This window comes from Oryza sativa, chromosome 7 (genome assembly GCF_034140825.1).
Source record: "Oryza sativa Japonica Group chromosome 7, ASM3414082v1".
Lineage (NCBI taxonomy): Eukaryota > Viridiplantae > Streptophyta > Magnoliopsida > Poales > Poaceae > Oryza > Oryza sativa.
In genome coordinates, this window is record NC_089041.1 from 20,507,650 (window position 1) to 20,535,528 (window position 27,879).

At 42.5% G+C, this 27,879-nt stretch overlaps 4 protein-coding genes, 3 long non-coding RNA genes and 3 pseudogenes across 9 annotated transcripts; 7 read left to right on the plus strand and 3 right to left on the minus strand.

The window, feature by feature from the left end:
• Positions 1–192: 192 nt before the first annotated feature.
• LOC9271813 (large ribosomal subunit protein eL42) lies at positions 193–7,159 on the plus strand. Of its 2 annotated transcripts, XM_015790621.3 has the most exons (4): positions 5,470–5,546; positions 6,382–6,561; positions 6,759–6,833; positions 6,932–7,159. In XM_015790621.3, the coding sequence occupies exons 1-4, from the start codon at positions 5,544–5,546 to the stop codon at positions 6,989–6,991; spliced, it is 318 nt and encodes a 105-aa protein (XP_015646107.1). In that variant the 5' UTR covers positions 5,470–5,543; the 3' UTR covers positions 6,992–7,159. The 2 variants fall into 2 exon arrangements, 1 of the variants encoding a protein (XP_015646107.1); XR_010742398.1 differs by lacking the exons at positions 5,470–5,546; positions 6,382–6,561; positions 6,759–6,833 and adding an exon at positions 193–267 and having other exon boundaries at positions 6,932–7,070.
• LOC112939782 (small nucleolar RNA R66) lies at positions 6,137–6,207 on the plus strand (annotated as a pseudogene).
• A 909-nt stretch (positions 7,160–8,068) lies between the features above and the next one.
• On the minus strand, positions 8,069–9,445 carry LOC112939622 (uncharacterized). The gene is made up of 2 exons (XR_003243414.2): positions 8,923–9,445; positions 8,069–8,587 (listed from the first exon to the last, which is right to left on the minus strand). It is a non-coding gene; the product is annotated as an uncharacterized lncRNA (long non-coding RNA).
• Positions 9,446–11,308: 1,863 nt separating this feature from the next.
• LOC107276598 (large ribosomal subunit protein eL42) lies at positions 11,309–13,309 on the plus strand. The gene is made up of 4 exons (XM_015790619.2): positions 11,309–11,396; positions 12,548–12,727; positions 12,915–12,989; positions 13,090–13,309. Exons 1-4 carry the CDS (start codon positions 11,394–11,396, stop codon positions 13,147–13,149), a joined length of 318 nt encoding a protein of 105 aa, XP_015646105.1. The 5' UTR covers positions 11,309–11,393; the 3' UTR covers positions 13,150–13,309.
• LOC112939777 (small nucleolar RNA R66) lies at positions 12,308–12,379 on the plus strand (annotated as a pseudogene).
• A 1,804-nt stretch (positions 13,310–15,113) lies between the features above and the next one.
• On the minus strand, positions 15,114–17,565 carry LOC107276568 (glucose-6-phosphate/phosphate translocator 2, chloroplastic). The gene is made up of 5 exons (XM_015790617.2): positions 16,911–17,565; positions 16,566–16,791; positions 16,067–16,289; positions 15,480–15,693; positions 15,114–15,372 (listed from the first exon to the last, which is right to left on the minus strand). Exons 1-5 carry the CDS (start codon positions 17,529–17,531, stop codon positions 15,361–15,363), a joined length of 1,296 nt encoding a protein of 431 aa, XP_015646103.1. The 5' UTR covers positions 17,532–17,565; the 3' UTR covers positions 15,114–15,360.
• LOC136357210 (uncharacterized) lies at positions 16,125–17,133 on the plus strand. Its single transcript, XR_010742400.1, has 2 exons — positions 16,125–16,263; positions 16,519–17,133. It is a non-coding gene; the product is annotated as an uncharacterized lncRNA (long non-coding RNA).
• An 843-nt stretch (positions 17,566–18,408) lies between the features above and the next one.
• LOC107281656 (large ribosomal subunit protein eL42) lies at positions 18,409–25,377 on the plus strand. Of its 2 annotated transcripts, XM_015790623.3 has the most exons (4): positions 23,688–23,764; positions 24,600–24,779; positions 24,977–25,051; positions 25,150–25,377. In XM_015790623.3, exons 1-4 carry the CDS (start codon positions 23,762–23,764, stop codon positions 25,207–25,209), a joined length of 318 nt encoding a protein of 105 aa, XP_015646109.1. In that variant the 5' UTR covers positions 23,688–23,761; the 3' UTR covers positions 25,210–25,377. The 2 variants fall into 2 exon arrangements, 1 of the variants encoding a protein (XP_015646109.1); XR_010742399.1 differs by lacking the exons at positions 23,688–23,764; positions 24,600–24,779; positions 24,977–25,051 and adding an exon at positions 18,409–18,483 and having other exon boundaries at positions 25,150–25,288.
• On the plus strand, positions 24,355–24,425 carry LOC112939783 (small nucleolar RNA R66; annotated as a pseudogene).
• A 908-nt stretch (positions 25,378–26,285) lies between the features above and the next one.
• On the minus strand, positions 26,286–27,662 carry LOC112939624 (uncharacterized). The gene is made up of 2 exons (XR_003243418.2): positions 27,140–27,662; positions 26,286–26,804 (listed from the first exon to the last, which is right to left on the minus strand). It is a non-coding gene; the product is annotated as an uncharacterized lncRNA (long non-coding RNA).
• Between the last annotated feature and the right edge of the window lie 217 nt (positions 27,663–27,879).

A 27,879-nucleotide genomic window follows, 5' to 3' on the forward strand; every position in this document is an offset into this window, starting at 1 on the left:
GACTGCCCTCCGCGGCCAAGGAGCACGACCGCTCCTTCGCCGGGAACAGCACACCGTCGCCGGGACACACGCCGCCGCACCGCCTCCACCACGCCCCATCGCGCCACCGCGCACGGCATTGTTGCTCTCCTCCGGCCAGGTCCAAAAGCAGGGTGCATTTTTCATGTTATGATACATGGTTCCTGTTTTCAGGCAAAAACCACCAAGAAGATTGTGCTGAAGCTGCAATGCCAAAGCTGCAAGCATTACTCCCAGCACCCCATCAAGGTATTTTTGCAATGTGAAGATTCAAGCTGAAAATTCTCATGAATCAGTATCTTTTTAGATGTGTTGGATGCTCACTTACATAATTATTCTGTGCAGAGGTGCAAGCATTTTAAAATTGGTGGAGACAAGAAGGGCAAGGGAACGTCTCTTTTCTAAACTACCTACTGGATACTGAAGTTGTGGGTCTACTGTGCTTCATACTTCAATGTTATTAGGAGCTTAATTTAAGCAGACCATATCATGTATTCAAGTACTCTAGCAAGGATTGGCTTTCTGCTGAATCAAGTTTTGTTGCTTAATGCTCATTGAATCCAATGTGATGCATGTGTTTATGTTGCACTGCAATTTTGTCTTATGGCAGTTTTATCTCCCTAAGTACTCGGTGTCTGTTTTTCGTTATCTTACCTATGTTTGCAATCCTAGAGCGACCCACTTAAACGAATTCCTGTGACATGAATCCCTGAGAGGTTAGTCTGATGAACTTCCATTTTTCAGACTGAATTTCGTATATGGTTAACTATACTATGTTTTGTTCAATATCTTCGTCACGAGATAGAAGGTATGGAATACCATGGATGGAGGTGAATTGTAAGATAGGCCTTGGTCTTGTGATTGTTATCTTAGAAGGTCGATACTAATGTTTGGTCTTGTGGCGTTAGTGAAACTGTTTTCGTAGCAATGTTTGGTCTTGTGATGTTAGTGAACTGTTTTCGTAGCATTGTAGTACTTGTTCCATTCTTCATGCATGATTTGGATAGGTTATTGACAATTGTTTATAGTAATGAATTAAATATTACACTCCTAAATCTATTATATAATTAAAGGAATAGAAAAAAGAGCCTCCACGTTTACTCTCATGGCTTAGAAATTCTCACATTAATCGGAGAAAAAAAAACAGAGTCCATATAGAAATACAATTTAGAAATAGCTGAAATTCGGAATTAAAAAATAAGGAATATTAGAAGAGAAGACTAGAGTTCATATAGAAATACACTTTAGAAATAGTTGAAATTTGGAATTAAAAAATAAGGAATATTAGAAGAGGAGTATAGAGTCCATATAGAAATACAATTAGGAAATAATAGAAATTCGGAATTAAAAATAAAGAATATTAGAAGTAGAGTATAGAGTCCATATAGAAATACAATTAGGAAATAATAGAAATTCTGAATTAAAAATAAGGAATATTAGAAGTAGAGTATAAAGTCCATATAGAAATACAATTAAGAAAAAATAGAAATTCAGAATTAAAAAATAAGAAATATTAGAAGTAGAGTATAGAGTCCATATAGGAATTTAAAACTAACTAAAATTCGGAAAAAAAAAGGAGCCTCTACGTTCGCTCCCATGGCCTAGAAATTCTCACATTAATCGAAGAAAAAGAAAAAAACAGAGTTCATATAGAAATACAATTTAGAAATAGCTGAAATTCAGAATTAAAAATAAGGAATATTAGAAGAGGAGACTAGAGTCCATATAGAAATACACTTTAGAAATAGCTGAAATTCGGAATTAAAAAAAGAAATATTAGAATAGGAGTATAGAGTCCATATAGAAATACAATTAGGAAATAGTTGAAATTCGGAATTAAAAATAAGGAATATTAGAAGTAGAGTATAGAGTCCATATAGAAATACAATTAGGAAATAATTGAAATTCGGAATTAAAAATAAGGAATATTAGAAGTAGAGTATAGAGTCCATATAGAAATACAATTAGGAAATAACTGAAATTCGGAATTAAAAATAAGGAATATTAGAAGTAGAGCATAGAGTCCATATAGAAATACAATTAAGAAAAAAAATAGAAATTTGGAATTAAAAATAAGAAATATTAGAAGTAGAGTATAGAGTCCATATAGGAATTTCAAACTAACTAAAATTCGGAAAAAAAAAGGAGCCTTCACGTTCGCTCTCATGATCTAGAAATTCTCACATTAATCGGAGAAAAAGAAAAAGCAGAATCTATATAGAAATACAATTTAGAAATAGCTGAAATTCGGAATTAAAAAAAAGAAATATTAAAAGAGGAGACTAGAGTCCATATAGAAATACAATTTAGAAATAGTTGAAATTCGGAATTAAAAAATAAGGAATATTAGAAGTGGAGACTAGAGTCCATATAGAAATACAATTAGGAAATAACTGAAATTCGAAATTAAAAATAAGGAATATTAGAAGTAGAGTATAGAGTACATATAGAAATACAATTAGGAAATAACCGAAATTTGGAATTAAAAATAAGAAATATTAGAAGTAGAGTATAGAGTCCTTATAGAAATACAATTAAGAAAAAAAATAGAAATTTGGAATTAAAAAATAAGGAATATTAGAAGTAGAATATAGAGTTCATATTGGAATTTAAAACCAACTAAAATTCGGAATAAAAAGGAGCTTTCAGGTTCGCTCTCATGGCATAGAAATTCTCACATTAATCAGAGAAAAAGAAAAAACAGAGTCCATATAGAAATACAATTTAGAAATAGCTGAAATTCAGAATTAAAAAATAAGAAATATTAGAAGAGGAGACTAGAGTAGTTATTACACATTAGTAGTTTTGAAAAGTTATTGCAAAATTTAAAATTATGTTGTCATTGTAATATATTATAATAATATAATGAGAAAACATATATGCTATTATATGAGAGAAAATATAATGATGCTAGCCGCGCAATATGCGCAGGCCACCATGCTAGTTATTATAAACCGAATAAATAGCTTAGAACGAGCCAGGCAATGCTGATGTAGAAAATTTCTAGTTTGAGAACAGTGGTATGCATATCCCGAAGTTCATAAGCTGAAAAGATTGCACCCTAAATCTAATGTATTGTAATTTTCCTGTACTGAAAATGCTGAGGGGGGGACTACAAGGAGCCAAGCCGAGGCCCGTCACCGCCCTCACGGACGACACGTCGCCAGACAGCACCGCTAGCGACTGCCCTCCGCGGCCAAGGAGCACGACCGCTCCTTCGCCGGGAACAGCACACCGTCGCCGGGACACACGCCGCCGCACCGCCTCCACCACGCCCCATCGCGCCACCGCGCACGGCATTGTTGCTCTCCTCCGGCCAGGTCCAAAAGCAGGGTGCCAGATCCAGCCACGGGGGCGCCAGATCCGAAGCTTCGCGCCGCGCTGATGTCAGCCCCCACCTATCACGCGCCGCGTCATCATCCTCACGCTGAGCCGTCGCGTCGCCGAGGAATGGCCTCGCCGCCGCCCTCACAGTTGGCCGCGCGGAACTCCGGTGGCGCGCTCCGGCGGCGGCGAGGGGGGAGAGGAAGGGAGGGGGCGGCGGGGGCTAGGGTTCACCCCCTGTGCCGCTCGCGTGAGAGGGCGACGCGGGGGTCGTGCCGGCTTCGTACTCTTCCAATTGAGGATAAGATGAACTGATGTGATAAGTAGTACGGGATTGTACTTATTTTAAAACAAAATTTGAATATAAAATCATACTTATTTTAGAAGGATTGTAGTATTTGGACTTGGGAGTAATTTTACTGTTCTTGGTATTAGAAGGTACCATTTCTTTTATATAAAACTTGGTATTTCTCGAGGTATAAAAAACATACGGTTAGGACCGTAACGAACTGTGTTAGCTGTAGGTTTGCATCTGTTCCCAAGGTGATTTAATTTGAGCAATTGCAAATAGCTTTTTCTTCTTTCACTCGGCAGCTGAATCTTGCTTGGTGGAGTACTCGGGCCGTGCACGTTCATCCACGGGTTTGATTTGACATTGGTCATGAGCGCGTTTTAGTGGACAAAGTGGTGGTTAGCATAGTGAAATTGTCAACGCGAGAAGCAGAAACCAATTGCTGTTGCTGTCGCCGGTACCAATACTGTATGGTGTTCCTGTTCCATCAGAATTCAGTCGAGTGCATGGCAGCTCATTCTTGTGGCCCATCACACAATTAATCTCCGACGATGTACTGTACGTAGTGGAGCATTTAGATTAGTAATTCTCGAATACATTTTCGTAAGGGTTAAGTGGGCATATGTAACGTGTTCACTCCTTGTTACTATCTCTGTTTTCAGATGAGTGACATCATCAGCATAGTCCGCAATACACATTTTATCATCATAACAATTTTACACTATAAAAAACGATTTTTCGTGATGTTACCCTATATTTTACGCTGGCGTCCATATGCAAAAACCGCCAAAAAAACATAACAATAGGTGGGGGGCTACGGACCACCAGCAGAAACCAATTTTTGCTGATAACCACGCTAAGAGAAATGCCTAAAAAAACTACTCTATTTTTCGAGACGAACCTCTTAAGTGTCTGCCAGTTTTTCGAGGCGGACCTCTTAAGTGTCCGCCAGCGAAAAATCTCATTTTCACCGGCAGTAGGTAAGGAGGACCACTGCGAAAAATGTTTTGGGCGAATATATAAATCTACTGTCCCCCACCCCCACCGCTCCCTTCTCCCTTCCCCCACTGCGCGGCCCCTCCGCCGCCTCTCTTCCTTCTCTCTCGGTTTCACCTTCTTCCTCCCTTCTCCACCGCCGCCGGCTGCCGTCGCCTCTACCGCCTCTCCGCGGTGGTGGGGCGTGGCCTCCTCCTCTCCACCGCTAGCCGCCATAAGCTCGGGGCCGGATTCGGCCGCTGCGACGATGGTGGAGGCCGGATCTGCCGCCGCGACGACGGGGGAGGCTAGATCCGTCGCCGCGACCGCCGCAGGGCCACTAGTCTCTAAAGACTAAACTATATATTTAAAAAAACATTACCAATATAACTTTATGAAAGAGAGTTTCTCATAAAAAAAAATATACCAATATAACTTTTCATATTTTAAATATTTTTACGTCTATTAAATTTTTAAGGTTTCAAGATTTGACTGCACTTACAGGAGATACTACTATACAAGAATCAACGAGAAACGAATTTTTAAGTTGCGATAAACTGGTAGTAGTAAGATTTTGTGAACAAGGATAATGCATATCTGTGTAAAAAAAATATATAGTGCAAATCACATATACATTGAAAATCTAGAAACTATTGTCACGAGTAAAATTTTTACCAACCAAACGGCCACAATGTCGCGCAGGGCTTATCCGGGGCACTACTGCCCATGGGCTGAAAGTGCGGCCACAAGCCCACAATATCTTGCGGGGCTTAGCCGGGGCACCACGGCCCATGGGCTCTATCTCCCTCACCAGTAAAGCCCTAGCCTCCAAGACCGCACCCGTATAAAGCTGCAGACCTCTCTCTCCTTCTCCTCCCCCGCCACCGCCGCTCGCCTCCGAAACCCTAGCCGCCCCCTCCCCGCGGCCGCGAAAATGGTACGCTTCTCCCTCCTCCTCCTCCTCCTCCTCCCCTCCGCCGCACGACGGGAAGATCGCACGCGTGCTTGTCCTCGTGCCAGTCCACGGCTCCGCGCGCCGTCTTTCTCATGGTGTTTCACAATTTGTAGGATGCGTTCTTTATTCATGTTGATCTGCCGTAGATGGGGGGATCTTGAGCCGGAGGAGAGGAGTAGCTAGTTTCTTTGATTATGCGTTTTGGGGTCTAGCGGATTTTAACATGAGATGGTTTCTCTTTAGCGACATTTTTTTTGTTCATGTTGATGTCCACGGTGATTGTTCTAGTTATGTCATTTTTATCTTCAAGACTTCAATGCTTTGAATCGTGGGTATAGACCAGATTATTGTCGTGAAGATCGACGTATTTTCCGAGCTGACCCTCTGCATGCTGAAAATTTTGTAGTGGGTTATATCTAGATTATATGTGTATTGTTGTCATTTAATTAGCACTTAAACTTCTGTAGTATGAACATTTTCATCATTTTCCTGTGAGGACATGGGATGAGTTCCTTTTTTTTTCTCTTGTTCTAAAATTGTTCGGTAATCTTGTCTGGCTTTGACTGATGGGCTCCGATGATGGCATGAAATCTTTGAGACCTGACATTCTTGTGATGACAAACATAAGCATATTTCCTGAGACCCAATTGAGGTTTTAACCATTGGTTTGCTGAATGTGTCTTCACTGTTGAAAAATTTGTACACACATTTGCTTCAAATTATGCACATTTGATTATTGTTTATAGGCCTGCGATGTCCATTCCACATTCAGTATTTGTTAAGCTGAGTGCTTTTGTTTCAAATTTGTTTTGTATAGGTGAACGTTCCCAAGACCAAGAAGACCTACTGCAAGAACAAGGAGTGCAGGAAGCACACCCTTCACAAGGTCACTCAGTACAAGAAGGGTAAGGACAGCCTGTCTGCCCAGGGAAAGCGCCGTTATGACCGAAAGCAGTCAGGATATGGTGGTCAGACCAAGCCTGTTTTCCACAAGAAGGTACTGTGACAGTTTATATATGATTATGCAGTGTTGTGTGTGACTCTCTGTTCATTAGAAACGTACGGTGTCATGATTGATGTAGCAGTGATATGTGTCTGTACAATGCATGTGGCAATAACCATCACGTAGTTTTAATTGCATGTGGCTTTCAGCTGTGCATTTTTCATGTTATGATACATGGTTCCTGTTTTCAGGCAAAAACCACCAAGAAGATCGTGCTGAAGCTGCAATGCCAAAGCTGCAAGCATTACTCCCAGCACCCCATCAAGGTATTATTTCATTGTCAAGACTCCAGAGCTGAAAATTATCATGAATCATTATTTTGCTGGATGTGTTGGATGCTCACTTGCATAATTGTTCTCTGCAGAGGTGCAAGCATTTCGAGATTGGTGGAGACAAGAAGGGCAAGGGAACATCTCTTTTCTAAATTGCTTGCTACCTACTGGATACTATAGTTGTTGGTCTACTGTGCTTCAATATTTCAATGTTATTAGGAGCTTATTTAAGCAGACCATATCAATGTATTCAAGTATCATCGTCTGACATTTACTCTAGCAAGGATTGGCTTTCTGCTGAATCAAGTTTTGTTGCTTAATGCTCGTTGAATCCAATGTGATGCATGTGTTTATATTTTGCTGCAATTTTATCTTACGACAGTTCTATTTACCTTAGTCCTCAGTATCCCTTTTCTTTTTTTGTTATCTTACCTGCTGTCTTTTGATTAGTAGTTAGCAAACATAGAGCGACCCACTTTAATTACTTCCCGTGACATGAATATGACCTCGAGAGATTAGTCTAGTGAACTTCCTTTTTCAGACTGAATGTTGTATTGTTAACTGTACTGGCGTTTGGTCAGTATCTTTCGAAAGAGATGGAATGTAGGGACGTAATTTTATTGCAAGATAATTCATTTGTTCTTGTGGTTCAGTATCTTGGAAGGTCTTGTGATATTAGTGAATTCTTTTCGTAGCATTGCAGTACTTGCTCTGTCCTTAATGCATGATTCGATAGGCTACGCAATCCCGTTTGTAGTAATGAATTAAAAATTATATATTATTATGAACCGAATAAATAGCTTCGAACAAGCTAAGCAATGCTGATGTAGAAAAAAATTAGTTTGAGAACCGTGGTATATTCCAAAGTTTGTAACTGTCATAAGCTGCCCCCCAACCCACCCAAAAAAACCGGATGGCAGCAATCACAACTTAGCATTGCTGCTCATGGCAATGTTCATATACTATGAGTGCGGGTTAGTTCAGACTACAGACACGTGTGGTAATTGTTTTTTTTTTAGTTTTTTATTTTGTTTGTTAGGTGGTGTTTGGATCCAGGGATTAAACTTTAGTCTTTGTTTTAGATACTAATTTAGAGTATTAAATATTGACTACTTACAAAACTAATTACATAAATGAGAGCTAATTCGTGAGACAAATTTTTTAGGGTTAATTGGATAGATGCCATTATAAAATCTTTAGTTTTGAAATATACCGTTACTATTAAACTATTTAGAAACATGCCATTACAACTTTTTCAGGTATTGGAAATATGTCACTGTACAACCTTTGGATGTGTTTAACAAAAATTTTAGACCAAATCGCTCTCGTCTTCTCCTTTGTCTCCACCCTCTCCTGTTCATCTTCTTTCTTCCATTTCTTTCCCTTTTGGATCTGGTATCTTAGTATTCTTCCTCCACATCTCCTTTCTCGGCCAGCAACGGCGGTGTTGTGCTGCACCATCTAGTTTCCCTTCTTCCCTTCGCTGGCCGCATCACCACCTTCTCAGTTTCCAGCCTCCCCGAGGTCTACTGCAACAACCAAGACGCGGAGCATGTCGTTCTTGAATGTCCAGCACCCGGACGCCCAAGGACGTGCCCCTGTCGGTGCAGCTGGAGTCATTCGCCTACAGCGGCTTCACCATGGCGTGGTCCACGTCCACCGATTACGTGCTCGTCGACGAGCGCGCCTTGTGCACAGGGCCGGTCCTGAGTTTTCAAGCTCTAGGACAAAAACTTACGTGGAGGCCCCTATATATATACATAAACTAATATATATATTTATAGTCTTATAAACATGTAATATTTAATATTTGATATGATAAAATTATCTATATATAATATTTTAAAACTTTCAAAGAGAAATAATATAATCATAAACACTTACTTGGCACTTTCAAAAGTTTCTTCTAAAATTTCAATGAAATCATCCGAACATTTTTTCCGTTTTCTTTTTTCGCTACCGGATACATATTTTCTTGACAATATGATTAATGTTGTGCTAAAAAATAATCATTAATTATTAAGTAGTACAAGCTAATAATTTTTGATCTATAAAGAGGAAAAAGAAAGATAGAGAAAATTACCTTAGACGACGACTGCGAGGCGCGAGCAGCCGATCGGCCGATGAGGGCGCGCCGCCGGGCGGTTGGCCTCCAATCGACGTAGTCAGCCAGTCATGCAGAGCCGCTGCGATTTGCTGCCGATTGCCGTGTTTGCGTTGCGGTTTGCCGCCGTTTACCGTTTGCAACGCGACGCGAGGCGTGATCGAGGCGACGGGAACGGAGTCAGATCGCTTCACTTTTCCTTCGCTCCTCTTCGTCTTCTGTCTTCGATACCATACATGATTCAGGACTGAGAGCGATGCTGACCCTGGGGGCGTCGTGGGCCATGGCCCATCCGCCATGGGGCCCCCTAAATTTTGGGGGACTCGGGCGTGCGCACGGGCTGACCCCCCCTAGGGCCGGCCCTGCTTGTGCATGATCCTGACAAAGTGACTATTACTGTGTACTCCTAATCTCACAGCAGCAAGAAACGGGAGGAAGAAGATGAACAACAGAACAGGAGAGATGGGGGAGGCAAAGGAAGAAGACGGGGGCAATTTGGTCCAAAATTTTTGTTAGACATATCCAAGGGGTATGTAATGGTATATTTCCAATACCTGAAAAATTATAATGGCATACCTCCAAATAGTTGAGTAGTAATGGTATATTTCAAAACTGAAGAATTTACAATGGCATGTATCCAATTAACCCAATTTTTTAAGCCTAATTAATTCATAATTATAGAATGTTTATTGTATCATCACATAGGCTAATCATGGATTTATTAGGCTCAATAGATTCGTCTCGCGAATAAGTCCAAGATTATGGATAGGTTTTGTTAATAGTCTATATTTAATACTTCTAATTAGTGTCCAAACATCCAATTTGGAAGGGACTAAAAAATTTTAGTCCATTCCAAACACCTCCTTATTATTTTTATCAAATAGCCACGTAAGCGTCATGTCAATAGCACGTGGGACGAAGACCCCTAGTCAAAGGCGTCATGTCAGCTAAAACCGGAGACATTGCTACCGAGAGAGCTCGTTTGCACAGTTTGAAGAAGGTGTCATGTCAGCCAAAACCAGAAATATTATTACCGAGGGACCTCGTTTGCACACTTTGAAGGATGGATTGTATATGGTTTTCGGATAAGGATGAAAAACAGACTAAGCGACAAAGTAAGAGACCTAAAGTGAACTTATTTGAGGGATAAAGTCCACTTGGACTTCCTTAACTATAAGGGAATAAGTTCACCTGACGTCCCTTAACTTTAAGTCGAGTTCGTCTGAGGTTCCTAATCCACAATAAAATCTCTACCTCTCAACTAATCATAAACCGTGCGAAAAAGATCACAAAACAGACGGAGCGATGAAGTAAGGGACCTAAAGTGAACTCATTTTGAGGGATAAAGTCACTTCATAACTATAAGGGAATATAAGTTCACCTGACGGCCCTCAACTTTATGTTGAGTTTGTCTGAGGTCCCTAATCCGCGATAGCAAAAATCTCTACCCCTCAACTATCATAAACCGTGCAAAAAAGATCCCAAGACAATATTGATCCATTTTCTCCGGTTTTGCTGACGTGGCATACGGTGGGACCCACATGTCAGCGTCCTGTCTTCTCCTCTTTTCTTTTTTCTTTTTTTTCTTCTTGTCTTTTCTTTCTTCTCTCTTCTCCTCTTCCCTTCTTCTCCTAGCCTGAGAGGCCGGCGGGCGGGCGAGCAGGCGACGGCAGGCGGTGGCGGCGGTGTGCGGAGCAGGCAAGGGGTAACGGGTGGCGGGCGAGCGACGGCGCCTCAGAGAGGGTGTGGTGTGGGCGTCGCTGTGCTGTGGCGGGCGGAGCGGGGTGGCGGCGGTGGGGTGCAGAGGACGACGACATATGGAAGTGATGGCGGACGCTGTAGGGGACGATGGCGAGGAGGACGAAGTAGGCCGGGAGAGGATGACTCCGACGCGCTTGGGGTTTCACCAGGAGACCTCGCCTTCACCGTCTTCGTGCCCTCACCAGAGTCGTTCCACCGCGTCCTCAGGCTGCGGCGTCCCAATAACAACGTTGCCGATGGGTGGGTCTCACATTTTCCTTCTATTTCACTTACATGTGGGACTCACATATTATTTTATTCCTATTTTGCTAACTAGGATGCCACGTTAGTGAAACCAAGACATCTATACTGCCATAGGACATAAATTGAACGGTTTTGTATATTTGGGGTGAAGATTTCTGGTATTGAGGATAAGGGATGGCAAACAAACTCGGTGTAAAGTTGAGGGACATCAGATGAACTTATTCCAACTATAAGGCAACGCATCACGGTGCATGGCCCATGGGCTGCGCATTCTGGCCCACAAAGCAGCACACGCACCAGTAAACCCTAGCCTCCAGGAGCTCACCCGTATAAAGTCGCAGACCTTCTCCTTCCCCTCCCCGCCGCCACTCGCCGCAGCGTGTCGACCAGACAAGGCAGCGCCTCCGAAACCCTAGCTCCCCGCCTTCCCCTCCGCGGCCGCCAAAATGGTACGCTTCTTCCTCCTCCCCGTCCGCCTCTCTCCGCCGCACGACGGCAAGATCATGCGCTCGTGTGTCCTCGTGCCAGTCCACGGCACCCTGCTCTGGTCGATTTGTAGGGGGATTGCGTTCTTTATTCATGTTGATCTGCTGTAGATGGGGGCGATCTTGAGCCGGAGGAGTAGCTAGTTTCTTATTGATGCGGTTTCGGGGTTTTTAGAGATTTAACACGGTTTCGCGGTTTCTCTTTAGCGATTTCTTTTTTCATGTTGATATAATGATATCCACGGTGGTTGTTCTAGTTATGTCATTTTTATCTTGAGTGCTTTGTGTGATTGTTTTTCAATTGTGGGTAGAGACCAGATTATTGTCGTTAAGATGCATGCTCTGAAACGCGGAATTTTTTTGTAATGGGTTATATCTAGATTATGTGTATTGCTGTCATTCAATAGTCTTTTCTTAATACAAGGCGCAACCGTCTTTTCTTCAAGTACCAGTATACAAGGCGGCAACTGCTCAACTCCGTACTTGGTGCATGCAAGCATTGAATGGATGGTTGCATGAGCTCATGATATTCGGTTCATTAGTTTAAAGGCAAAGGATCCACCACTCGGATGCTTGCATGCACGCGCAAAAACTGCAGGACACGGGTGCATGCTGCTTTGGCACTAGATGCGATGAACTGATCAAAGCGTCACGCATTGGAACGCGCTGGAATAAATCGGTACGATGGGTAGTTATAGGTTTTCTTGTTCTCCGAGTCCAAACAAGTTATGCCTTGTATTAAGGAATGGAGGGAGTAGCAATTAACTTCTGGAGTAAACATTTTTCATCATCTTCCTTGAGGACGTGGGATGAATTCTTTTTTTTATCTTGTGCGAAAATTGTTTGGTAATCATGTCTGGTTTTGACTGATGGGCTCCGATGATGGCATGAAATCTTTGAGACCTGACATTCTTGTGATGACAAACATAAGCATATTTCCTGAGGACCCAATTGAGGTTTTAACCATTGGTCTGCTGAATTTGTCTTTGCTGTCGAAAAATATCGATTCACATGTGCTTCTGATTATGCACATTTGATTGTGTTGTTTATAGGCCTGCTATGTGCTTTCCAATAACCAGTATTTGTTAAATTTGTTTCATATTTCTTATGTATAGGTGAACGTTCCCAAGACCAAGAAGACCTACTGCAAGAACAAGGAGTGCAGGAAGCACACCCTTCACAAGGTCACTCAGTACAAGAAGGGTAAGGACAGCCTGTCTGCCCAGGGAAAGCGCCGTTATGACCGTAAGCAGTCAGGATATGGTGGTCAGACCAAGCCTGTTTTCCACAAGAAGGTATTGTGACAGTTTATATGTGATTACGCAGTGCTGTGTGTGATTGTCTCTCTTCATTAGAAACATATGGTGTCATGATTTGTGTCTGTTCAATGCAAACATGTGGCAATAACCATCATGTAGTTTTAATGTATCTGACTTTCAGCTGTGCATTTTTCATGTTATGATACATGGTTCCTGTTTTCAGGCAAAAACCACCAAGAAGATTGTGCTGAAGCTGCAATGCCAAAGCTGCAAGCATTACTCCCAGCACCCCATCAAGGTATTATTTCATTGTCAAGACTCAAGCTGAAAATTGTCATGAATCAATCAGTATCTTTTTAGATGTGTTGGGTGCTATCTTACATTATTATTCTTTACAGAGGTGCAAGCATTTCGAGATTGGTGGAGACAAGAAGGGCAAGGGAACATCTCTTTTCTAAACTACCTACTGGATACTGAAGTTGTGGGTCTATTGTGCTTCATACTTCAATGTTATTAGGAACTTAATTTAAGCAGACCATATCATGTATTCAAGTATCATCGTCTGACATTTACTCTAGCAAGGATTGGCTTTCTGCTGAATCAAGTTTTCTTGCTTAATGCTCGTCGAATCCAATGTGATGCATGTCTTTAGATGGCACTGCAATTGTGACTTTTGTCTTATGGCAGTTTTATCTCCCTAAGTCCTCAGTGTCTGTTTTTCGTTATCTTACCCGAGTTTGCAATCCTAGAGCGACCCACGTAAACGAATTCCTGTGACATGAATCCCTGAGAGGCTAGTCTGATGAACTTCCGTTTTTCAGATCGAATTTCGTATATGGTTAACTATACTATGTTTTGTTCAATATCTTCGTAACGAGATGGAAGGTATGGAATACTATGGATGGAGGTGAATTGAAAGATAGGCCTTGGTCTTGTGATTGTTATCTTAGAAGGTCGATACTAATGTTTGGTCTTGTGGCGTTAGTGAAACTGTTTTCGTAGCAATGTTTGGTCTTGTGATGTTATTGAACTGTTTTCGTAGCATTGTATTACTTGTTCCATTCTTCATGCATGATTTGGATAGGTTATTGACAATTGTTTATAGTAATGAATTAAATATTACACTCCTAAATTATTATAAACCGAATAAATAGCTTAAAGCGAGCCAGGCAATGCTGATGTAGAAAATTTCTAGTTTGAGAACCGTGGTATGCATATCCCGAAGTTCATAAGCTGAAAAGATTGCACCCTAAATCTAATGTATTGTAGTTTTCCTGTACTGAAAATGCTGTTGGATCGGACAGCCGTGGTGATTGGTTGCGTTCATTTTCAAGTTGTAGCCAAGTTAAATAAAGTATAGAAGGATATGCAAGTAGCAACATCGGAGGAGTGCCATCGCAGTGATCCTCCCAAAAAGCACGAAAGAAACATCTTCATTGGAACCTAAGCAGCTCTGGCCTTTTGAGCCCAGAAAAGCTATCCTTGATTCAAGCACAAACCGTCATTTGGTTATATGCTTTCTCCAAATACTAGCATGAGTAAATTGCATTGGCGGTACACGAACTTGCTAGGTGGAAGCAATCTAGTACATAAACTTATAAAACGCTCATTTTGATACACGAACTTGTTAGGTGCATGTGAATCAAGGCCAAAAGAAAAAACAAAGCTAATCTTATTTTAGTGTTAATTAGGATACTACATAAACACATGTGTGAGAAAAATGCTAAGTACATATACATTTGTTCAATAAAAAGGGGTTAATAAGGCCTAAAGATTGTATGGAGAAAGACACAAAAATACTGAGAAATAGTGCAAGGGGTAGAACAAAGAATAATAAAGCACAAATGCATGTCTCATGTCCACCTCCATATGCACATCTCGTCCTAATCAGTGTATAACTTAGTAAAATTGATTATGATGTGTCATTTTGACCTTGTTTCACATGCATCGAACAAATTCATGTACCGAAACAAGTCTTTTACAAGTTCGTGTAGTAAAGTGCATCCATCTGGCAATTTACTCTACTAGCATTTGAAGCTAAAAGGCTTTGGCCTTTTGGAGCCCAGAAAAGCTGTTCTTGATTCCAGAACAGATCGTCATTTTTGGGGTATATGCCTCCTCCAGAATCCTAAAATTCTCATTTCATGTAAGGAAAATCGCAAGTGTCCAACGCTGAATCCATCCCAGAGATCTCAGTGAGCAAATTGCACAGCGCCAGTTGGGACTATTCAAGGATTTTCAGGGCCATGCCCTGTACCCATCATCCATCACCCAGCAACAAAACAAGCCGGACCGTAGTGTGTCAAGCATGCACTGCTTCTGCTCTCCGATCTAACCGGTAGCCCCCAACTCATTCTGAACCACACCTTGTGTTTTGGACCACATCACAAAATTCAGAAGCAGCAGCAGCAGCAGCAAAGGGTCAAGCAAAAAATCTAACAGCTTTATTTAGGCAGATCCACCTCTCTACATCATCATAGTCATAGTACAAGAACTCGACGAATTCAGAAGAAACATTGGCAGCTACACCTAGAGAAAGAAAAATGAAAAGAAAAGAAGATCTAATATATTACAAGGGATCCTTGGATATATGCTCATAGCATTGTTACATCCCGAGCACCGAGTCGCGACTTGTGGCGAAAACGGGTGCCATTTCCATGCTTATGCCATTACTGCTTCGCCTGAAAAAATGAGATGTTTTTTTTTTGGTTAGAGATTCAGACTTATGTTCATGAATTGGCTCTTTTGTGAAAAATGTGATTTGGTAAAACATGTGCGGAAAATCTACCTGAGAGTAGATGAAAGTTCCGAGAATCGCAATGGCGGCTCCGAGGGCGTTGATGGGCTGGACCGGCGTGTGGAAGATGATGATGGAGGCGACAATGACGGAGATCCGCTTCATGGTGTTGCCGATGCTGAATGTCAGTGGTGAGATCTCGTCCAATGACATGTAGGACACTTGGTTGTACAAGTGGTAGAACACACTCTGCGCCGCCACCCACCTACAAAACCACAGAGAAATCCATGGCCACATGAATCAGCTGGATTATCACACAAAAATATCATCAAATCTTTTGATACTTCTTATTTCTCTTTCAGAATGAACTGAAGAAGATATTGCCGCTTAGGAGGAAATGATAGTGATAGGACGATCCTATATCTATATTAATTGATAATGGTTCTTTTTGTATAGAATACTTGAGTGATGTTACTGAAAGTACAAAGTGTTGCATGCTGAAACTGTTTGAAAGCTTAGGTCAAGCACTTATCACTAGAAATTTTTTGCCCAATTGATACCCAAAAATCTCAACTGACGTGATGGTTGTGACAGTGAAACGGTGAGAAGTGGTACAAAGAAAAGCATGTGAGGCTCACCAGACGAAGTTTGGACCGATCTCGGCGACGGCTTTTTGCCAGCCGGCAGCCCACACCTTGGGCCCCTCCATGGCGAAGGCGAAAGGGAGGAGGATGACCAGCGAGAGCATGGAGAGGCAGGCGTAGTAGTTCATCCCGCTCACCGACTTGCCCTTCATCCCCTTCTTGGAGAATATGTTCCGGAACACGAATGCCAGGTTCGAGATCATCGCCCCCATGAATCCTGCATCGAATTTTCAGCAATACACGATGAACAGATTGATGTGATGTGTCAGGTTTATGAACAAATTGTGCACTTTTTCGTGGCTGGTGTATATTTCTTTATCTGACATAAGAAAACATATCTTTGGTTAATGGACAGTTCTTGTTCTGAAGAATTCTTGGAGATAATATCTATTTTTTTAATCAAAAAGTGAGGATATTTCTGGTGTATCTGCTGCAAGTATCTCCAGGATTTCAGGTGGAGAGACAGAGAGATGCAGAGTGTTTGCTCACTCACCAATCATGTTGAAATTGAGCTCGGTGATGGCGGCGAGGGCGCATCCGCCGATGATTGGGAGGAGGGAGAAGTAGACCGGCGCCGGGAAGTGCTCGCCGAGGAAGAACCTGGAGACGAGCACGCTGAACGCCGGCTCGCCGCTCTTGATGATGTGGGTGAACGACACCGCCACCTTCGCCATGCTCACCGTCGCCGCCACGTGCCCGATGGTGTGCGCGATCGCCACCTGCTCGTCCCACAACGAGCAAAAACGAATCCCCAAATCCAACGAACGCGTCAGAGATTCAGAATAGAACAGAATCAAGAAGGAGGAGACGATGGTGTCCATGGTCAATGCGATCTCACCGGAGACAGGGCCTTCCAGAAATCGAGGTCGGTGGCGGGCGCCTCGGCGATCCTGGTGGCCCAGGAGGCGAGCATGATGGCGGAGCCGGCGGCGAGGGAGAGCGTGGACGTGAGCCACGGGTAAGGGAACGCGTTGAGCACCTTCTTGTTGTAGATGTTGAAGATCACGTTCAGCGCCCACCACGTCGCGAAGTAGACCCCGATCTTGGCCCGCCTCGCCGCCTCCTCCGGCGCCGCGCCCGCCGGTGCAGCCTCCACCGGCCGGGCGCCGTCGGCGGTGGCGGACGGCGGCGGCGGCGCCGGTGACGCGACGCGCGACGCCAGGAATAACGGGTCCTGCTGCCGGTACAGGGGGCGCGCCGAGAGGGAGAGGGGACGTGGCCCGGCGGCGGCGGCGGCGGCGGCGAAGAGGGGAGGGAGGTGGAGGGGCTTGAATAATGCCATCTTGGGCGCCGTGGCGGTCCCGGCCGTGGAGAGCTTGACGGAGGCGGCGGCGGCGAGCATATTGGCGGCGGGAATGGTGGCGCCGGCTTCTTCAGTTACAGTTACTGTGTTGTGTTGTAGCCGGCCGTCCGTACGTCTATGGCGGCGATGGGTTGCGGCCATAGAGACTGCTCGCATCGAGTCTTCTTCAATCCGACTATAACAAATTGCTAGCTAGTTCCACGCCCTCCAACGCCCTTTTAGGGAAGGAAGCCTCAAAGGAGAGAGGGCCGCCGAACAATGTGGTTGAGGACAATCCAAGGAAAAGGGTGGAGACGAAGAGGGAGCTGGACAAAAGATAAGTGGTAGAGGGGGGAATCCTACAGCTAGAAGAACATCAACCGCGTCAACAGGGAAGGCTGCAAGAATAGTAGCCATTCAAGCCAAAGAAAACCGTAGGCACTAACATAAAAGACCTGACCTAATCCATCAATCAAGGAGCATGCTAAAAGGAGATCTAGAGAGAGGGAGAGGCACTGGCAAATCCTAATTGATGGATCAGAGCCAAGCATGTTATGGCAAGGAGCTCGTTGGCTAGCTCAAGGGCGCCTCAAAGAGGAGGGAGGAGGAGGGATGGGGATGGAAGAAGGTGTTGGGCAAGGTCACCAGTCCCGCGGGGGAGGGGGGGTCCGAGGCCAGAGCCTGCCACCGGTGCCACGGATTCGACCAGATCCAGCCGCTAGGAGCGCAGATCTGCACGCCACCAGTCGGGGGCGCCGGGCCTAGCCTTCATCGCCGGCTGAGGGGGGGGGGACTATAAGGAGCCAAGCCGAGGCCCATCACCGCCCTCACGGACGACACGTCGCCAGACAGCACCGCTGGCGACTGCCCTCCGCGGCCAAGGAGCACGACCGCTCCTTCGCCGGGAACAGCACACCGTCGCCGGGACACACGCCGCCGCACCGCCTCCACCACGCCCCATCGCGCCACCGCGCACGGCATTGTTGCTCTCCTCCGGCCAGGTCCAAAAGCAGGGTGCATTTTTCATGTTATGATACATGGTTCCTGTTTTCAGGCAAAAACCACCAAGAAGATTGTGCTGAAGCTGCAATGCCAAAGCTGCAAGCATTACTCCCAGCACCCCATCAAGGTATTTTTGCAATGTGAAGATTCAAGCTGAAAATTCTCATGAATCAGTATCTTTTTAGATGTGTTGGATGCTCACTTACATAATTATTCTGTGCAGAGGTGCAAGCATTTTAAAATTGGTGGAGACAAGAAGGGCAAGGGAACGTCTCTTTTCTAAACTACCTACTGGATACTGAAGTTGTGGGTCTACTGTGCTTCATACTTCAATGTTATTAGGAGCTTAATTTAAGCAGACCATATCATGTATTCAAGTACTCTAGCAAGGATTGGCTTTCTGCTGAATCAAGTTTTGTTGCTTAATGCTCATTGAATCCAATGTGATGCATGTGTTTATGTTGCACTGCAATTTTGTCTTATGGCAGTTTTATCTCCCTAAGTACTCGGTGTCTGTTTTTCGTTATCTTACCTATGTTTGCAATCCTAGAGCGACCCACTTAAACGAATTCCTGTGACATGAATCCCTGAGAGGTTAGTCTGATGAACTTCCATTTTTCAGACTGAATTTCGTATATGGTTAACTATACTATGTTTTGTTCAATATCTTCGTCACGAGATAGAAGGTATGGAATACCATGGATGGAGGTGAATTGTAAGATAGGCCTTGGTCTTGTGATTGTTATCTTAGAAGGTCGATACTAATGTTTGGTCTTGTGGCGTTAGTGAAACTGTTTTCGTAGCAATGTTTGGTCTTGTGATGTTAGTGAACTGTTTTCGTAGCATTGTAGTACTTGTTCCATTCTTCATGCATGATTTGGATAGGTTATTGACAATTGTTTATAGTAATGAATTAAATATTACACTCCTAAATCTATTATATAATTAAAGGAATAGAAAAAGGAGCCTCCACGTTTACTCTCATGGCTTAGAAATTCTCACATTAATCGGAGAAAAAAAAACAGAGTCCATATAGAAATACAATTTAGAAATAGCTGAAATTCGGAATTAAAAAATAAGGAATATTAGAAGAGAAGACTAGAGTTCATATAGAAATACACTTTAGAAATAGTTGAAATTTGGAATTAAAAAATAAGGAATATTAGAAGAGGAGTATAGAGTCCATATAGAAATACAATTAGGAAATAATAGAAATTCGGAATTAAAAATAAAGAATATTAGAAGTAGAGTATAGAGTCCATATAGAAATACAATTAGGAAATAATAGAAATTCTGAATTAAAAATAAGGAATATTAGAAGTAGAGTATAAAGTCCATATAGAAATACAATTAAGAAAAAATAGAAATTCAGAATTAAAAAATAAGAAATATTAGAAGTAGAGTATAGAGTCCATATAGGAATTTAAAACTAACTAAAATTCGGAAAAAAAAAAAGGAGCCTCTACGTTCGCTCCCATGGCCTAGAAATTCTCACATTAATCGAAGAAAAAGAAAAAAACAGACTTCATATAGAAATACAATTTAGAAATAGCTGAAATTCAGAATTAAAAATAAGGAATATTAGAAGAGGAGACTAGAGTCCATATAGAAATACACTTTAGAAATAGCTGAAATTCGGAATTAAAAAAAGAAATATTAGAATAGGAGTATAGAGTCCATATAGAAATACAATTAGGAAATAGTTGAAATTCGGAATTAAAAATAAGGAATATTAGAAGTAGAGTATAGAGTCCATATAGAAATACAATTAGGAAATAATTGAAATTCGGAATTAAAAATAAGGAATATTAGAAGTAGAGTATAGAGTCCATATAGAAATACAATTAGGAAATAACTGAAATTCGGAATTAAAAATAAGGAATATTAGAAGTAGAGCATAGAGTCCATATAGAAATACAATTAAGAAAAAAAATAGAAATTTGGAATTAAAAATAAGAAATATTAGAAGTAGAGTATAGAGTCCATATAGGAATTTCAAACTAACTAAAATTCGGAAAAAAAAAGGAGCCTTCACGTTCGCTCTCATGATCTAGAAATTCTCACATTAATCGGAGAAAAAGAAAAAGCAGAATCTATATAGAAATACAATTTAGAAATAGCTGAAATTCGGAATTAAAAAAAAGAAATATTAAAAGAGGAGACTAGAGTCCATATAGAAATACAATTTAGAAATAGTTGAAATTCGGAATTAAAAAATAAGGAATATTAGAAGTGGAGACTAGAGTCCATATAGAAATACAATTAGGAAATAACTGAAATTCGAAATTAAAAATAAGGAATATTAGAAGTAGAGTATAGAGTACATATAGAAATACAATTAGGAAATAACCGAAATTTGGAATTAAAAATAAGAAATATTAGAAGTAGAGTATAGAGTCCTTATAGAAATACAATTAAGAAAAAAAATAGAAATTTGGAATTAAAAAATAAGGAATATTAGAAGTAGAATATAGAGTTCATATTGGAATTTAAAACCAACTAAAATTCGGAATAAAAAGGAGCTTTCAGGTTCGCTCTCATGGCATAGAAATTCTCACATTAATCAGAGAAAAAGAAAAAACAGAGTCCATATAGAAATACAATTTAGAAATAGCTGAAATTCAGAATTAAAAAATAAGAAATATTAGAAGAGGAGACTAGAGTAGTTATTACACATTAGTAGTTTTGAAAAGTTATTGCAAAATTTAAAATTATGTTGTCATTGTAATATATTATAATAATATAATGAGAAAACATATATGCTATTATATGAGAGAAAATATAATGATGCTAGCCGCGCAATATGCGCAGGCCACCATGCTAGTTATTATAAACCGAATAAATAGCTTAGAACGAGCCAGGCAATGCTGATGTAGAAAATTTCTAGTTTGAGAACAGTGGTATGCATATCCCGAAGTTCATAAGCTGAAAAGATTGCACCCTAAATCTAATGTATTGTAATTTTCCTGTACTGAAAATGCTGAGGGGGGGACTACAAGGAGCCAAGCCGAGGCCCGTCACCGCCCTCACGGACGACACGTCGCCAGACAGCACCGCTAGCGACTGCCCTCCGCGGCCAAGGAGCACGACCGCTCCTTCGCCGGGAACAGCACACCGTCGCCGGGACACACGCCGCCGCACCGCCTCCACCACGCCCCATCGCGCCACCGCGCACGGCATTGTTGCTCTCCTCCGGCCAGGTCCAAAAGCAGGGTGCCAGATCCAGCCACGGGGGCGCCAGATCCGAAGCTTCGCGCCGCGCTGATGTCAGCCCCCACCTATCACGCGCCGCGTCATCATCCTCACGCTGAGCCGTCGCGTCGCCGAGGAATGGCCTCGCCGCCGCCCTCACAGTTGGCCGCGCGGAACTCCGGTGGCGCGCTCCGGCGGCGGCGAGGGGGGAGAGGAAGGGAGGGGGCGGCGGGGGCTAGGGTTCACCCCCTGTGCCGCTCGCGTGAGAGGGCGACGCGGGGGTCGTGCCGGCTTCGTACTCTTCCAATTGAGGATAAGATGAACTGATGTGATAAGTAGTACGGGATTGTACTTATTTTAAAACAAAATTTGAATATAAAATCATACTTATTTTAGAAGGATTGTAGTATTTGGACTTGGGAGTAATTTTACTGTTCTTGGTATTAGAAGGTACCATTTCTTTTATATAAAACTTGGTATTTCTCGAGGTATAAAAAACATACGGTTAGGACCGTAACGAACTGTGTTAGCTGTAGGTTTGCATCTGTTCCCAAGGTGATTTAATTTGAGCAATTGCAAATAGCTTTTTCTTCTTTCACTCGGCAGCTGAATCTTGCTTGGTGGAGTACTCGGGCCGTGCACGTTCATCCACGGGTTTGATTTGACATTGGTCATGAGCGCGTTTTAGTGGACAAAGTGGTGGTTAGCATAGTGAAATTGTCAACGCGAGAAGCAGAAACCAATTGCTGTTGCTGTCGCCGGTACCAATACTGTATGGTGTTCCTGTTCCATCAGAATTCAGTCGAGTGCATGGCAGCTCATTCTTGTGGCCCATCACACAATTAATCTCCGACGATGTACTGTACGTAGTGGAGCATTTAGATTAGTAATTCTCGAATACATTTTCGTAAGGGTTAAGTGGGCATATGTAACGTGTTCACTCCTTGTTACTATCTCTGTTTTCAGATGAGTGACATCATCAGCATAGTCCGCAATACACATTTTATCATCATAACAATTTTACACTATAAAAAACGATTTTTCGTGATGTTACCCTATATTTTACGCTGGCGTCCATATGCAAAAACCGCCAAAAAAACATAACAATAGGTGGGGGGCTACGGACCACCAGCAGAAACCAATTTTTGCTGATAACCACGCTAAGAGAAATGCCTAAAAAAACTACTCTATTTTTCGAGACGAACCTCTTAAGTGTCTGCCAGTTTTTCGAGGCGGACCTCTTAAGTGTCCGCCAGCGAAAAATCTCATTTTCACCGGCAGTAGGTAAGGAGGACCACTGCGAAAAATGTTTTGGGCGAATATATAAATCTACTGTCCCCCACCCCCACCGCTCCCTTCTCCCTTCCCCCACTGCGCGGCCCCTCCGCCGCCTCTCTTCCTTCTCTCTCGGTTTCACCTTCTTCCTCCCTTCTCCACCGCCGCCGGCTGCCGTCGCCTCTACCGCCTCTCCGCGGTGGTGGGGCGTGGCCTCCTCCTCTCCACCGCTAGCCGCCATAAGCTCGGGGCCGGATTCGGCCGCTGCGACGATGGTGGAGGCCGGATCTGCCGCCGCGACGACGGGGGAGGCTAGATCCGTCGCCGCGACCGCCGCAGGGCCACTAGTCTCTAAAGACTAAACTATATATTTAAAAAAACATTACCAATATAACTTTATGAAAGAGAGTTTCTCATAAAAAAAAATATACCAATATAACTTTTCATATTTTAAATATTTTTACGTCTATTAAATTTTTAAGGTTTCAAGATTTGACTGCACTTACAGGAGATACTACTATACAAGAATCAACGAGAAACGAATTTTTAAGTTGCGATAAACTGGTAGTAGTAAGATTTTGTGAACAAGGATAATGCATATCTGTGTAAAAAAAATATATAGTGCAAATCACATATACATTGAAAATCTAGAAACTATTGTCACGAGTAAAATTTTTACCAACCAAACGGCCACAATGTCGCGCAGGGCTTATCCGGGGCACTACTGCCCATGGGCTGAAAGTGCGGCCACAAGCCCACAATATCTTGCGGGGCTTAGCCGGGGCACCACGGCCCATGGGCTCTATCTCCCTCACCAGTAAAGCCCTAGCCTCCAAGACCGCACCCGTATAAAGCTGCAGACCTCTCTCTCCTTCTCCTCCCCCGCCACCGCCGCTCGCCTCCGAAACCCTAGCCGCCCCCTCCCCGCGGCCGCGAAAATGGTACGCTTCTCCCTCCTCCTCCTCCTCCTCCTCCCCTCCGCCGCACGACGGGAAGATCGCACGCGTGCTTGTCCTCGTGCCAGTCCACGGCTCCGCGCGCCGTCTTTCTCATGGTGTTTCACAATTTGTAGGATGCGTTCTTTATTCATGTTGATCTGCCGTAGATGGGGGGATCTTGAGCCGGAGGAGAGGAGTAGCTAGTTTCTTTGATTATGCGTTTTGGGGTCTAGCGGATTTTAACATGAGATGGTTTCTCTTTAGCGACATTTTTTTTGTTCATGTTGATGTCCACGGTGATTGTTCTAGTTATGTCATTTTTATCTTCAAGACTTCAATGCTTTGAATCGTGGGTATAGACCAGATTATTGTCGTGAAGATCGACGTATTTTCCGAGCTGACCCTCTGCATGCTGAAAATTTTGTAGTGGGTTATATCTAGATTATATGTGTATTGTTGTCATTTAATTAGCACTTAAACTTCTGTAGTATGAACATTTTCATCATTTTCCTGTGAGGACATGGGATGAGTTCCTTTTTTTTTCTCTTGTTCTAAAATTGTTCGGTAATCTTGTCTGGCTTTGACTGATGGGCTCCGATGATGGCATGAAATCTTTGAGACCTGACATTCTTGTGATGACAAACATAAGCATATTTCCTGAGACCCAATTGAGGTTTTAACCATTGGTTTGCTGAATGTGTCTTCACTGTTGAAAAATTTGTACACACATTTGCTTCAAATTATGCACATTTGATTATTGTTTATAGGCCTGCGATGTCCATTCCACATTCAGTATTTGTTAAGCTGAGTGCTTTTGTTTCAAATTTGTTTTGTATAGGTGAACGTTCCCAAGACCAAGAAGACCTACTGCAAGAACAAGGAGTGCAGGAAGCACACCCTTCACAAGGTCACTCAGTACAAGAAGGGTAAGGACAGCCTGTCTGCCCAGGGAAAGCGCCGTTATGACCGAAAGCAGTCAGGATATGGTGGTCAGACCAAGCCTGTTTTCCACAAGAAGGTACTGTGACAGTTTATATATGATTATGCAGTGTTGTGTGTGACTCTCTGTTCATTAGAAACGTACGGTGTCATGATTGATGTAGCAGTGATATGTGTCTGTACAATGCATGTGGCAATAACCATCACGTAGTTTTAATTGCATGTGGCTTTCAGCTGTGCATTTTTCATGTTATGATACATGGTTCCTGTTTTCAGGCAAAAACCACCAAGAAGATCGTGCTGAAGCTGCAATGCCAAAGCTGCAAGCATTACTCCCAGCACCCCATCAAGGTATTATTTCATTGTCAAGACTCCAGAGCTGAAAATTATCATGAATCATTATTTTGCTGGATGTGTTGGATGCTCACTTGCATAATTGTTCTCTGCAGAGGTGCAAGCATTTCGAGATTGGTGGAGACAAGAAGGGCAAGGGAACATCTCTTTTCTAAATTGCTTGCTACCTACTGGATACTATAGTTGTTGGTCTACTGTGCTTCAATATTTCAATGTTATTAGGAGCTTATTTAAGCAGACCATATCAATGTATTCAAGTATCATCGTCTGACATTTACTCTAGCAAGGATTGGCTTTCTGCTGAATCAAGTTTTGTTGCTTAATGCTCGTTGAATCCAATGTGATGCATGTGTTTATATTTTGCTGCAATTTTATCTTACGACAGTTCTATTTACCTTAGTCCTCAGTATCCCTTTTCTTTTTTTGTTATCTTACCTGCTGTCTTTTGATTAGTAGTTAGCAAACATAGAGCGACCCACTTTAATTACTTCCCGTGACATGAATATGACCTCGAGAGATTAGTCTAGTGAACTTCCTTTTTCAGACTGAATGTTGTATTGTTAACTGTACTGGCGTTTGGTCAGTATCTTTCGAAAGAGATGGAATGTAGGGACGTAATTTTATTGCAAGATAATTCATTTGTTCTTGTGGTTCAGTATCTTGGAAGGTCTTGTGATATTAGTGAATTCTTTTCGTAGCATTGCAGTACTTGCTCTGTCCTTAATGCATGATTCGATAGGCTACGCAATCCCGTTTGTAGTAATGAATTAAAAATTATATATTATTATGAACCGAATAAATAGCTTCGAACAAGCTAAGCAATGCTGATGTAGAAAAAAATTAGTTTGAGAACCGTGGTATATTCCAAAGTTTGTAACTGTCATAAGCTGCCCCCCAACCCACCCAAAAAAACCGGATGGCAGCAATCACAACTTAGCATTGCTGCTCATGGCAATGTTCATATACTATGAGTGCGGGTTAGTTCAGACTACAGACACGTGTGGTAATTGTTTTTTTTTAGTTTTTTATTTTGTTTGTTAGGTGGTGTTTGGATCCAGGGATTAAACTTTAGTCTTTGTTTTAGATACTAATTTAGAGTATTAAATATTGACTACTTACAAAACTAATTACATAAATGAGAGCTAATTCGTGAGACAAATTTTTTAGGGTTAATTGGATAGATGCCATTATAAAATCTTTAGTTTTGAAATATACCGTTACTATTAAACTATTTAGAAACATGCCATTACAACTTTTTCAGGTATTGGAAATATGTCACTGTACAACCTTTGGATGTGTTTAACAAAAATTTTAGACCAAATCGCTCTCGTCTTCTCCTTTGTCTCCACCCTCTCCTGTTCATCTTCTTTCTTCCATTTCTTTCCCTTTTGGATCTGGTATCTTAGTATTCTTCCTCCACATCTCCTTTCTCGGCCAGCAACGGCGGTGTTGTGCTGCACCATCTAGTTTCCCTTCTTCCCTTCGCTGGCCGCATCACCACCTTCTCAGTTTCCAGCCTCCCCGAGGTCTACTGCAACAACCAAGACGCGGAGCATGTCGTTCTTGAATGTCCAGCACCCGGACGCCCAAGGACGTGCCCCTGTCGGTGCAGCTGGAGTCATTCGCCTACAGCGGCTTCACCATGGCGTGGTCCACGTCCACCGATTACGTGCTCGTCGACGAGCGCGCCTTGTGCACAGGGCCGGTCCTGAGTTTTCAAGCTCTAGGACAAAAACTTACGTGGAGGCCCCTATATATATACATAAACTAATATATATATTTATAGTCTTATAAACATGTAATATTTAATATTTGATATGATAAAATTATCTATATATAATATTTTAAAACTTTCAAAGAGAAATAATATAATCATAAACACTTACTTGGCACTTTCAAAAGTTTCTTCTAAAATTTCAATGAAATCATCCGAACATTTTTTCCGTTTTCTTTTTTCGCTACCGGATACATATTTTCTTGACAATATGATTAATGTTGTGCTAAAAAATAATCATTAATTATTAAGTAGTACAAGCTAATAATTTTTGATCTATAAAGAGGAAAAAGAAAGATAGAGAAAATTACCTTAGACGACGACTGCGAGGCGCGAGCAGCCGATCGGCCGATGAGGGCGCGCCGCCGGGCGGTTGGCCTCCAATCGACGTAGTCAGCCAGTCATGCAGAGCCGCTGCGATTTGCTGCCGATTGCCGTGTTTGCGTTGCGGTTTGCCGCCGTTTACCGTTTGCAACGCGACGCGAGGCGTGATCGAGGCGACGGGAACGGAGTCAGATCGCTTCACTTTTCCTTCGCTCCTCTTCGTCTTCTGTCTTCGATACCATACATGATTCAGGACTGAGAGCGATGCTGACCCTGGGGGCGTCGTGGGCCATGGCCCATCCGCCATGGGGCCCCCTAAATTTTGGGGGACTCGGGCGTGCGCACGGGCTGACCCCCCCTAGGGCCGGCCCTGCTTGTGCATGATCCTGACAAAGTGACTATTACTGTGTACTCCTAATCTCACAGCAGCAAGAAACGGGAGGAAGAAGATGAACAACAGAACAGGAGAGATGGGGGAGGCAAAGGAAGAAGACGGGGGCAATTTGGTCCAAAATTTTTGTTAGACATATCCAAGGGGTATGTAATGGTATATTTCCAATACCTGAAAAATTATAATGGCATACCTCCAAATAGTTGAGTAGTAATGGTATATTTCAAAACTGAAGAATTTACAATGGCATGTATCCAATTAACCCAATTTTTTAAGCCTAATTAATTCATAATTATAGAATGTTTATTGTATCATCACATAGGCTAATCATGGATT

What these genes read in the sequence shown, in the direction of transcription:
- LOC9271813 (XM_015790621.3), top strand. An exon ending in AGCCTGTTTTCCACAAGAAG is followed by an intron (nt 6,562 to 6,758) that starts GTACTGTGACAG and finishes TCCTGTTTTCAG; the next exon opens with GCAAAAACCACCAAGAAGAT. An exon ending in ACTCCCAGCACCCCATCAAG is followed by an intron (nt 6,834 to 6,931) that starts GTATTATTTCAT and finishes TGTTCTCTGCAG; the next exon opens with AGGTGCAAGCATTTCGAGAT.
- LOC107276598 (XM_015790619.2), top strand. An exon ending in AGCCTGTTTTCCACAAGAAG is followed by an intron (nt 12,728 to 12,914) that starts GTATTGTGACAG and finishes TCCTGTTTTCAG; the next exon opens with GCAAAAACCACCAAGAAGAT. An exon ending in ACTCCCAGCACCCCATCAAG is followed by an intron (nt 12,990 to 13,089) that starts GTATTATTTCAT and finishes TATTCTTTACAG; the next exon opens with AGGTGCAAGCATTTCGAGAT.
- LOC107276568 (XM_015790617.2), bottom strand. Translation starts at nt 17,531, where the DNA reads ATGCGAGCAGTCTCTATGGCCGCAACCCATCGCCGCCATAGACGTACG. An exon ending in GCTCAATTTCAACATGATTG is followed by an intron (nt 16,290 to 16,565) that starts GTGAGTGAGCAA and finishes AATTCGATGCAG; the next exon opens with GATTCATGGGGGCGATGATC. An exon ending in ATCGGTCCAAACTTCGTCTG is followed by an intron (nt 15,694 to 16,066) that starts GTGAGCCTCACA and finishes GTGGTTTTGTAG; the next exon opens with GTGGGTGGCGGCGCAGAGTG.
- LOC107281656 (XM_015790623.3), top strand. An exon ending in AGCCTGTTTTCCACAAGAAG is followed by an intron (nt 24,780 to 24,976) that starts GTACTGTGACAG and finishes TCCTGTTTTCAG; the next exon opens with GCAAAAACCACCAAGAAGAT. An exon ending in ACTCCCAGCACCCCATCAAG is followed by an intron (nt 25,052 to 25,149) that starts GTATTATTTCAT and finishes TGTTCTCTGCAG; the next exon opens with AGGTGCAAGCATTTCGAGAT.